We start from the raw sequence: 11,921 nt of genomic DNA, 5'->3' as shown, positions 1-11,921 counted from the left end.
GTTCTACCCGACCATCGACGAAGATGACGAAAAGCCCGACCAGATCAGGACGGACAGTGAAGACGACCCTGACCGAACCAATATACAACAATCTTGATTACAACGCAGATCTACTCAAACCGCCACGACGATGCTGACACCCCGGATACACAGAGACGAAACCAATCAGGAACCCGGATATCTTGCGAGGAACGACGCACCGAACGAGGCGTGCGTGGCTGCTCCTCCTGGACACATCCGCTTCGGGAACCCGGATATCTTGCGAGGAACGACGCACCGAACGAGGCGTGCGTGGCTGCTCCTCCTGGACACATCCGCTTCAGGAACCCGGATGTCCTGCGAGGAACGACGCACCGAACGAGGCGTGCGTGGCTGCTTCTCCTGGACCCATCCGCTTCAGGAACCCGGATATCCTGCGAGGAACGACGCACCGAACGAGGCGTGCGTGGCCGCTTCTCCTGGACACATCCGCTTCCGGGACCCGGACATCCTTCGAAGAACGACGCACCAAACGAAGCGGGCGTGGCTGTTCCTTCAAGGGCAAACCGCAACCGTGATTGTACCGAAGGGACCAACCAAGGCCGACATTTTGGAGATTCTCATTAAGTCTATAACCGCTCCGCCGCACTCATAGAGTATCAAAGTATTTCTTGCCTGTAGTCAACAAGTCCATGCCTATTCACAGCTCATCGAATGCGAGAGACCCCCGCCGTCGGAGAACTACGACAAAAGCCAGGCCGGAGCCCCCAGTCGACTGGGAGATCATCGAGGAACTGATTCTTCGCCCCACTCCACGAGAATTCCAAGTCCACCCAGAGGTCCTCAGCTGGGAAAATTTATGCGGCGACGTCGTAAGCTGGCCCCGCATCGACCAGATCATCGAGGGGCACGATTCAGACCCCGATCACGTCAATATTACAGGAGACGTGGCCCAGACGTACAGGGACCCAAGCCCTGGCAACGCCGCCAGAGCCACGTTCACCCATGCTCAGGGCCCCAGCCAGGTCAACCCCGACCAGGTCGCCGAAGACCACGCGCAGGGCCCTGGACACGCCACCGTAGGAGAAGCAGCCGACTACACCGCTCCGGGTCCGAGCCCCGACGAGGGGGCAGAGGCCATCACTATCCCTGACGGGCTGCCAGGTGCCACCGCACGCGGATACCGCCAGCAATTCGAGCCGACGGAGTTCGAAAAAGAGGTGCTCCGCTGGGAAGAGCCACCGCTTCCGGCACTCTTCGGGGCCCTTGATACGCTCAACCTTCTCGAACGGATAGACGGGTTGGACATCGCCCCCGAAGATGCAGGACTACCGGCCGTCAGCAACTTTGACGCCATCCTGCGTCCCGAAGACATCGCCACCGAAGATGCAGGACTACCGGCCGTCAGCAACTTTGACGCCATCCTGCGCCCCGAAGACATCGCCACCGAAGACGCAGAGCTACCGGACGCCTGCGATCTGGACGCCATCCTACATCCCGAAGGCGGCCGTCCGGAGATACCAGAAACGTCGACCCCCAACCCAGCCGTTCGTTGGGTGACTGGGGAGGCGGATTGGAGAGTACGTACGCCCGACGGCCGGCTGCCAGACACCCTGAAAGCCCGGCTCCTGGCACAACTCGTCAACCCGCGGCGTAAAGATGTCCGATTCTTGGCAGAGGCGGACAACACCTTCTTCCAGGTCCACATCAGCAAGACGAGCAAAGTGACTATTCGCTCACGGGCCCCCCGAAGTAAGGAGAGGGTGTGAGGACCCATACTGGGACCCTCACATAGTAACAAGAATAATAATAATAATATTAATAATTGGATTACTCACAACCATATGCTATAGTAGTAAATAAGCTAGTTATGTTTTGCATAGCCGAAATCCCGCCAAACGGCCAGCTCACACGGAACAACCGCAAAGAAGACGGCGAGGAGAGGGAGCCATGCTCAGCCGGCAGCAGAGCGGAGCTCTTTCGGAAAAGTCCCGTTGGCCCAAAAACGAGCGCGAGGCGTGGCGAGAACGTCGAGCGACCGTAGCGAGAGAAGGAGTCCATTCTGGGAAGTGAGCGAAGACGGAACGTCGCGGACATCGAAGTGAAGAGAAAAAAAAAAAGTGTTGAACGGCCGCGCGCCAGAGAGGAGAGAAAAGCATGGAGGAGCTGCGGGAACACAGGCGCCGGATCCGCGGGTGAGCTGGCCGCTGGCCAAGGTAGTAGTAGGAGTAGGAGGGAGTGCGAGGGAACCAATCCAATAAAACTTCGATCATAGAATTAAGAACGCGTTGGCTTCCATTTATTTTCTCTGGTCGGACCACCGACTGCGGTCATCTCTCCACCCCCTCCCCACCCGTTTTCCTGACTGTTCTCGGTCACTACGCTTCCGCTCTGACTCTGGCAACAGGGTTTTACCCTGCTGGAGTGAGAAGTGGTACGCGTTTCGACAGAGGCGCCCCCCCTCATCCTTTTCCTTCACCTCCCCGGACCCGCGGCCCACTTCGACCTTGGCAACAGGGGTTTTACCCTGCTGAAGTCGGGGAGTGCAGCGTCTCGGGTGAGTTTCGCGCCGCCCGGCCCAACGCCGCTTTCCCCCCCCCTCCCTAATTTCTCCCGAAGGCCCCGTCGTTGACGGCGGCTCGGCGATCCCTGCGCCAACGACCCGCCTCCCCCCCCCAGTCTCAACGTCTCAGCAACTTACAAATAAACTGTAGGTGACCCTGGGCAGACTGAGACTGACCCCAGCCTAGGATCACTACTTTACAAACGTGCCTCATCTTCGTTCTTGAGCGATGTTCTAAAACATAATTAAAATCTTTTAGGTACATGGCCCAACGTGCCCAACTCTCAAAGGAACGTCTTTCTTTTTGATCGTCATTGTAAATGCATTACAATCTGTGACAATTTTGAACTTTATACCCAAAACGTATACACGCCATTTCGCTAAAGCTTCGATAATTGCCAGAACCTCAAGGTCATAAGCAGGATATTTCTCTTCACATGGCTTAGTCCTACGGCTCATATATTGAACTGGATGGAATTGGCTGTCTTCCAAACTCTTTTGCAGTAACACGGCTCCATACCCCCATTTTAATGCATCAGTATGGATTTCTGTCTCCAACTTCGGGTTGTACATTTCTAAAACAGGTCTACTAATCAATGCTACCTTTAGTTGTTCAAACGCAACCTGATGTATCTCCTTAAATTCAAATTTAACATCCTTCCGCAGCAGATCTGTCAATGGTTTTGCAATAACAGCATAACCCTCAATAAACTTTCGGAAATAAGAAGTCAATCCTATGAAACGCTGCACTGCTTTTTTATCAACTGGCACTGGGAACTTTTCGACTGCCCTCGTCTTCTCATCACTTGGTCTTATCGTATTCTTTTCTATTATATACCCCAGAAAATTAACCTTTTGTCGTAACAGCTGACACTTTCTCCAATTTATACGTAGCCCATTCATTTCCGCTATCTTCAGTACTTTTCTCAACTTTAACAAACCCTCTTCTATATCTTGACTACAAATAATAACGTCATCCATATAGACTGCTGCTTCTTATTCCTTACCAAATCTCTCAACACAGCCATTATAAATCTGGTAAACACCGCTGGAGAATTTGAAATTCCAAATGGTACATATAAAAATTCGAACTGACCATTCTGAGTCACAAAAGACGTATATTTTTGAGACTCGACTTCTACAGGCACATGGAAAAAACCATTCGTTAAATCCAACGTGGTGAAATACTTTGCACCCTGCAGTTTATCCAACACTGTATCCATATGTGACATTGGAAAGTTATCGCGAACTATTTTCTCATTCAGCTTTCGGTAATCACAGCATAGTCTCTTGCTACCGTTCTTTTTGGGTACCAACACTACTGGTGATGCATACTCCGATGTACTTGGCTTTATAATCTTCTGAGCCAGCCACTCTTCCACTTGCTTGTCCACGATTTCCTGTTCACACAACGCTAATCGTCTCGGATGCTGGAAAACTGGTATCTCATCCACTAATACAATTTTCATTTTTATCGGCGCTTCTACATTTCCGTGAGTACGGTACTTTCCTACCATACCCACAACCTCTCTAGCATGTACTTCAATGAGATGACCAACATCAATTGAAAACTCCTTCTCAACTTCGTCAATACTTGACATGCAAATGCCTTTATATTCATTAAACAATTCCACGCATGAGGACGATGCTACCTGATCAAGTTTCTTATCTTTATCCTCGCCACAAACTCTACGAACAAATCTTGTTCCTGTCTTAGAAACTTGCATGTCAACATGATCCAGAATAATCCTTCCTAAAATGGCTTCAAAACCAATATCCTCGTCTGGAATGACATGAAATTCTACCTCCATTTCAATCTCATCGATTTTCACTGGTATCGAAAAGCTACCAAAAGTTACAACTTGACTATCTCCAATACCTGTTAAACATTTCTCCTGGCCGATCAGTTCAAGATTTCCAAATTTCAAAAATACCCTCCTGCGAATTAAACACAAATCTGCTCCAGTATCAATCAAACCTTGGAATACCAAATTCGCGTACTTAATATCCTTTAATTCCAAACCTGATGGAGTGAAAATACCTGACGGCTTATCAACGACTTCCTTATCTCGAATAATGTTCGTATTCGATCTCTTTTCTTGTCTGGTTTCGACCTTGACATTACAGCTTGCAGCACGGTGTCCTGGTTGGCCACATTTGAAACAACAAAACTCATTTTTGGGACAATCTTTCCTCAAATGCGATTTGTCTCCACACTTAAAACATTTCCTAAAATTCTCTGCCATCGACCCTTTCACCGAACTCTCACTTTTATTACTCAGCGGCCAATTCTTACTCATCGGCTTGGATCCGCCTCTAGCTTTCTGGTAAACATCGATCTGAAATTTAAGCTCCTTTAAGTTTCTAGCTTGGTACAGCATTGCCTTACTTGCCCTAGCGTCTGGTATACCATCCACAAAATATTCGTTTAAACTCTCATCATCTAGTTTAATTGGCTTGGCTATCTCCATTAACGCATACAAAAACTCATGCAACGACTCTCCTTTTTTCTGCTGGCGCTTTTGCAACATTCTATGTACTTCTACGGACGACAGTTTAACACTAAACTCATCCAACAGAGCTGCCTTCAACGAATTCCAGTTACGAATATCACGCAAACTACGAGCGAAAGATTTTGCTGCACCAACTAACAACTGCTTGGCATAAATGAATAATTGTAATTGACTCCATTGAACAGTAGCTGCGCATTCTTCTAATTCCTCTATCCATTGATTGTTGTCGGGGTTATTAGAACCAGAAAATTGTGACACACTACCTTCCAGGTCTTTTAGCGTAAACCAAGATTTATACTCTGCCTGTCGCGTACCTGGTTGAACTGCTACGGTATCATCCACTGCTGTTACTACGGACTCATTCTCTGACTCTTCTTCATCCTCAACTGGAAAGCCGTGATGTATTAATAGTCTATCTTGCAAATCGCGCTTTCGTCCCGTCGTCTGCAACGCAAGCTCTCTTAACTTCTCTCGCAAATCTGCGACTCTCAGTGTCATTATCTCTTCAACTTGCATCGTGACGATTTAAATACAAAATAATTGATATTAGCTTATATCTAAGAAAATGTAATTAAATCAACTTAAACAACCTTATTACTGCTGGCCTGTTAACAATTTTCCAGTTAACATCGACTCCGAAAACGCCTTTAAAGTCGTCACTGTTAACGATCGCTTCTCTGTTAACGCTCACCTTACTATGGGTTTACCCTTGTTAACTCTCGCTTCTGCGCAGAACTTTCCAGACTCCAAATTTGACGCACACACACCACCACATCCAGATCTCGCTTGCCTGTCGATGTCGCTGTTGCCGTCCTCTCTTTGTTGCCTTGCCTTGCTCTCGCTGTTCGCCGTTAACTCGTTGTCGCTTCCCGAATCGTCGCTGCTTCTGCTGTTACAAAATGGTCGTCTCCTTGCTGCTTGTCTCTTCTTGTAGTTGTAGTCTCCGTCCGACGCAGTGCAACACAACAACAATCAATGTTCTTTGATTCTTGCTGTTTGCTGCCGTCGTTTTGTCGCTTCTGCTTCCTTTGGAACGAACGCACTCAGATTGTCGTCTCTGTGCCGCTTGTCTCCTTGTAGCTCTAGCCTCTCAGACGCAATGCACAACAACAACAACGAATGTTTTGATTCTTGCTGTGTTTGCTGCCGTCGTTTTGTCGCTTCTGCTCTCTTTGGAACGAACGCACTCAGATTGTCGTCTCTGTGCCGCTTGTCTCCTTGTAGCTCTAGCCTCTCAGACGCAATGCACAACAACAACAACGAAGGTTTTGATTCTTGCTGTGTTTGCTGCCGTCTGCCGTCGTTTTGTCGCTTCTGCTCTCTTTGGAACGAACGCGCTCAGATTGTCGTCTCTGTGCCGCTTGTCTCCTTGTAGCTCTAGCCTCTCAGACGCAATGCACAACAACAACAACGAAGGTTTTGATTCTTGCTGTGTTTGCTGCCGTCTGCCGTAGTTTTGTCGCTCCAGCTCTCTTGAATGTCTGCTCACACTAATGCGCCTTCTTCGACAAGTGTCTCTCTCGCACTTATAGGCCAGACTGCAATTCAATTTCGCACCGCGACCGATCTCTTGTGTCACCAGTCTCGTGTTCGCCAAAATTTCCAAATGCACGCACAAATCTCACTTGCAAATGTTGTTGTCTTGGGCTTATTTTCGGACGAGCCCCCAATTTGTAGTAGTTTAAGTTGCTTGATGGCAACGAGTAACATTTATTTGATAAGTATGTTGGACTTACAATTATAACAGCTCCAAGTTTTACAAGTAAAACTAATTATATGCGTGTACGCTCGCTTGCAATCCGATCTCAATAACTTTCAGTCATGGTGTTGTGCAAACTTGTTACACCTTAATGCCTCGAAATGCAAAGTTATGACATTTCATCGTTCTAGCCCTTTGTTGGCTCCCTACAGCCTATTTGGTGGTTCTCTTGAGAGAATTACCCTGGTGGATGATCTGGGTGTTATGTTAGACCCCAAGTTAAAGTTTTACGAACACATTTCTACCATGGTAAATAAGGCCATGGGCGTGCTTGGGCTTATAAAGAGGTGGTCAAAGGAATTTGACGACCCCTATATAACAAAGACTCTCTATACCTCGCTTGTTCGTCCGATCTTAGAATACGGCTCCTGTGTATGGTGCCCTCAGTACAAAGTACACCAGGACCGTATAGAATCAGTACAGAAAAACTTTTTACTCTTTGCTCTGCGGGGCCTTAACTGGGATGCGGATGTAAGACTCCCATCTTACTCTAGTAGACTACTATTAGTAAACCTCCCATCCTTAGTTAACCGTAGAAAAATGCTTGGTGTGATATTTATGCACAACTTGATCAGGGGTGACATAGACAGCCCTGATCTGTTGAGCCGCATAAACTTCACGATTCCTATTAGACTGACTAGAATTATACCGTTGTTCCTTCCACTTTGTAGATCGAATTATTCCTTGCATGAACCGTTTAGGGTCTTATGCTCGGATTATAATTCCCTCTACCATATTATATCCACCACTAATTCTCTTCCTCTTATTAAATTATTAATCCTTACACACCTTTCTATTAATTAGTAACTGTAGTGGTATTTGTATTTTGATTGCATGCTTAGTTTCTTAGTAAGTTTAGTACTAATTTTCCTCGAGTGTTAGTCTAATAGCTATCTTTCTTGCATGTTCGCGTTTGGTTCGGCTACGCACCGCACCGGTCGGCTGGGCGGGAGGAGGGCTGCGTTTTGCCTGGGATCCGCGCGTAACAGCCTTCTGCTGGTGTCACACGGGCCACTTGACGGTGCAGTAACTGCATCGCCTCTTGAAAGATGCAGTCATTGCATGTCAACGTCCAAAGAACATATGTACATACGTTTCTACCCACAAATTATTATTATTTTTGAGGTGTGAAGGATGCACACACACACAGAAAATGGATTGCCCTGAATGGTGTGTGGAGCGGGCGTTCATTTTGTAAAAATAATTGCTTTGCTCACGGATTTTTACAGAAATGATTATTGATGAGCACTTTGGCCTATTTTATCAAAATCAAACCCGACACGACAACGTCACCGCCGGCATCCGTCCGTCCCTCTGTCCGTTTGGTTTGCCCGTCGCTGGCAAATGAAGCGTGAAATGTGGCCCGACACCGCGGGCACCGCGCCAGCATACATTAAGTCTTTCGAAAGTTTTGCATCAGCTCCCCCCACGTACACCCTCTGGCCGAGTGCTTAGCACACCTCAGCGCGGGGAAAGGGCCGGTTGGATGGGGTTTTTGGTAAGTACCGAGACGGCAGATGACGTCAAGAGGCCGGCACGGCAGACATAGACCGCAGACCAATCCGACTAACCATCCGACCAGCCATAGATCCCCCTCGGACTGTGTGTTCCTCTTGGGTAAGCCACAGCGGAGGCGACAATTGCTTCCAGGAAATCCCCATGATTCACTCGAGGATGATGTCGCCGCGGGCTCGGATTTACTTGAGATGTGTAAACAACACAGTCACTCAAATTTCACGAGCCCTGCGCGATGATTCGATGAGGAATGAGGAAAATGCAAGGAATGCCAAAATATTGATGGAAGTCAAGCCGAGGCTTTTAGCCAGGCGACGCGTGCCAATCCGCAAGATCTTCTCCCATGTACTCTTTTTTTTTTTTTTTTTTTTATATTCATATACTTATTTGTTTGCTCTATAATATATACTATACAATTTATATTTAACTTAATTTAACGGACAAGAGTATGTTGGGACTAGGGGCCCCGCGGACTGCGGTACTGCCGTAAAGCATTGCTTCGCAGTGGCGTGGACACCAACTCCGTCTGCTCCTTCCGCCTTCTCTCCAAGGACCTAAGCGTTCGCATCACGCTAGAGGCGAACTCCGCGGTCGCTTCCCACACCTTCGGGTCTGCCAGCATCAGCGGCACCAGAGTCTCGGTTCTGACCCTAGACCCTGCTGCTGTCTCCAATGTCTGACGCTCGAGGTCAAACCTGTGGCAGTCGAAGAGGACGTGGCGAGCGTCCTCCTCTATGCCTGTGCCACACTCGGGGCACCAGTCCTCTGTCTCGTGGCCGAAGCGCTTGAGGTAGCCGCGGAAGCAGCCATGTCCGCTCAGTGCCTGGGTAAGGTAGAAATCCACCTGGCCGTGCTTCCTTTCAACCCAGCATGCTATGCTTGGGATGAGGGTGTGGGTCCATCGGCCTTTGGGTGAGTGGTCCCATCGAGTCTGCCATCTGTCTATGCTGGTCCTTCTGGCGGCGTCCTTAATTTCTGCTTTGGAGCGTACCTCGGCTGCACTGTCCGTCATGGCATCATGGATCTCCTTCCTCTCCCTTATCAGCTCCCTGAGCGGAACTTGCCCGGCAATGACTAACGCGGCTTCGTCTGAGATGGTCCGGAACGAGCACGCGATCCTAATGGCGCACAGTCTGTACGTTGCCTCCACTCCTCGCATGTAGCTCCTCACCTTCGCGGCTTCTGCCCACACCGGTGCGGCGTAGAGCATCTGCGACGTCACGACGCCCGTCAGCAGTTTCCTCTTTGCCTGCTTTGGCCCTCTGGTGTTTAGCAGCATCCTGGATAGCGCCTGAAGGACAGGCGCGTGTCGATGAGGACTCCAAGGTACTTGATGGACCTCTGCAATTTGATCGCGGTCCCACCAACCTGCACTCTGGCGGTCTCGACCACTTTACGGCTGGATATCAGGACCGCCTCCGTTTTTTGGGCCGCCAGTTCCAACCCCGCGGCGGCTAGCCACGCCTCGACGGCTTGTATGGCGACGGTGGCAAGCTCCTCCACTGCGGCAAGTTCCTTCGCTACCGCCACTATTGCGACGTCGTCAGCGAAACCCACCAGGTTAGTGTTGGCTGGCATCGGGAGGCGTAGGACACCGTCGTACATGGCGTTCCAGAGCAGAGGTCCCAAAACGGAGCCCTGCGGGACTCCGGCTGAGACTTCGTATGCCCTAGAGCCCTGACATGTGTCCATTGTCCCTGTTGCTGAAATAGCTGCGCGCTATATTCAGTAGGTAGCCCGGGATGTTGAAGGACCTCAGTGCCTCCAGCGTCCGGGTCCAGTCGGCCGAGTTGAAGGCGTTCCTTATGTCCAGTGTCACCACCAGACAATAGGACTTGGTTCCGCCTCTCCACATAGTCCCAGCAATGGCTTCCTCCGCCGTTTGTACGACCCTCAAGATGGCGTCCAGCGTCGACCTCCCTTTCCTGAACCCGTATTGGGGCTGGGAGAGACCGCCTGCTGCTTCGATGGCTGCGCTCAGCCTCGCACCGATCACCCTTTCGAAGACTTTTCCCATGGAGTCCAGAAGGCAGATGGGCCTGTAGGAAGAGGCCACCCCTGGCTGCTTGCCCGGCTTGGTTAATAGTAGCAGCCGTTGCCTTTTCCACCTCTCGGGGAACGTCCCCTCCTGGAGGCATTTGTTGAAAAGGCCCGCAACTTCCCTACTCTGCATCGTTTGCAGAGTAGCTCTCAAGGGCGCTTGCGAAGGCTTGGGCCCTCAGCGTGTCCTGGCGGTACGCCTTCCCATGCCGGAACGGGGTACCTCTCGATCGGGCAAGGGTGCCCAGGGTGCATAGTATGGCCTCGTGGTCGCTGGCAGTGTATACGTCGCTGATCCTCCATCGGGCGTGCCGGGCCAGCGTGCTGCTGGCATAGGTGAGATCGATGATCGACCCTACACCTGCCCTGCTGAAAGTTTGTTGGGACCCTTCGTTCAGAAGGACGACGTCCAGAGAGGCAAAAGCCTCCAACACCGTGCAGCCTCTGGCGTTTGTACGACTACGACGTTGTTCCGTCCTCGCAGATCGCAGCTCAGCTCGTCCATAATGCGGCTGAAAGTCTCCAGTGAGAAGCTGGGTGCCAGGTAGCAGCTGTAGAACCATATGCCGCCTACATACCCTCGGACGAACCCGTCTGCCGACTTGGTGTCGCGCAATTGCGGCGCGTCGACGCCACAGAGCCACAGGGCCGCTTTGCCAGTAAGGTCCGTGGCCCAATCGCTGCTGCTGCCCACCTTATGTGGTTCGCTGAGGAGTGCCACCTCAGAGCCAAGCTCGCGCACCGTCTGCGTCAGGAGATCCTGTGCGGCCCTGCAGTGATTCAGGTTGAGTTGAATCAACTGCATGTCGTCCTGGTTTTGCCGACCCCGCTTCGCGTGGCTGGGCAGTTTTTAGTGCCTGCCTGGTGCGTGACCTCCTTCTTTCCAGCTACTGAGCAGATGAAGCACGCAGGCTCTTTTTTGCATTCGGCAACTTTGTGCCCTTTCTCCCCGCATTTGATGCAGCAGCCACTCCTGTCCAATGTACTCTTGCAGTTCCGGGCGATAAGCCCGGGTTCCCGGCATCGGTAGCACCTTGGGAGTCCATCACTTTTCCGGATCCTACATATGGTCCAGCCGATCCTCACCTTGCCGCCTTTCAGGACCGCTTGGCCCAGGCAGAAGGGCAAGCTGACCACCGCCAGCTGGGACTCCGCGTATCCGCGGCGCAGACTGCGGACTCTTACTCGACCCTCGTCAATGTTGAATTGGCGAGTTAGAGCGGCACAGATCTCCTCCTCCGTCGCGAGGGAGTCGATGTCCCGTATCTCCAATATGACCACCTTCGAGTCTTCCGTCATTGCGCGCACAGACGCTTCATCGCCGAGGACACGTGCGATGCTGGCTTTCCTGCCCTCAGCACTCTCCACGCTGTCTTTTGCCACCTCCAGCAGAAGGTTGCCGTTTATGGTGCGGCGTACCTTGGAGACGCAGCTTCCCAGGTCGGAAAGCTGGTTGTCGTGTCGTCTGGTGACCATTGCCAGAACCTCGCTGTACGACTTCCCGGGGGCCTGAACTATGACCGCGTCTGGGCGAGCGCGGCGTGCTGCTCTC

At 50.9% G+C, this 11,921-nt stretch overlaps 1 protein-coding gene across 1 annotated transcript; it reads left to right on the top strand.

Moving 5' to 3' along the window:
• Positions 1-648: 648 nt before the first annotated feature.
• Positions 649-1,989, top strand: LOC108152443. The gene is made up of 2 exons (XM_017281789.2): positions 649-1,299; positions 1,366-1,989. Exons 1-2 carry the CDS (start codon positions 672-674, stop codon positions 1,746-1,748), a joined length of 1,011 nt encoding a protein of 336 aa, XP_017137278.1. The 5' UTR covers positions 649-671; the 3' UTR covers positions 1,749-1,989.
• Positions 1,990-11,921: the final 9,932 nt, after the last annotated feature.

The sequence above is a fragment of the Drosophila miranda genome, assembly GCF_003369915.1.
Source record: "Drosophila miranda strain MSH22 chromosome Y unlocalized genomic scaffold, D.miranda_PacBio2.1 Contig_Y3_pilon, whole genome shotgun sequence".
Classification (NCBI taxonomy): Eukaryota; Metazoa; Arthropoda; class Insecta; order Diptera; family Drosophilidae; genus Drosophila; species Drosophila miranda.
This window is presented reverse-complemented; position numbering and strand designations above follow the sequence as displayed.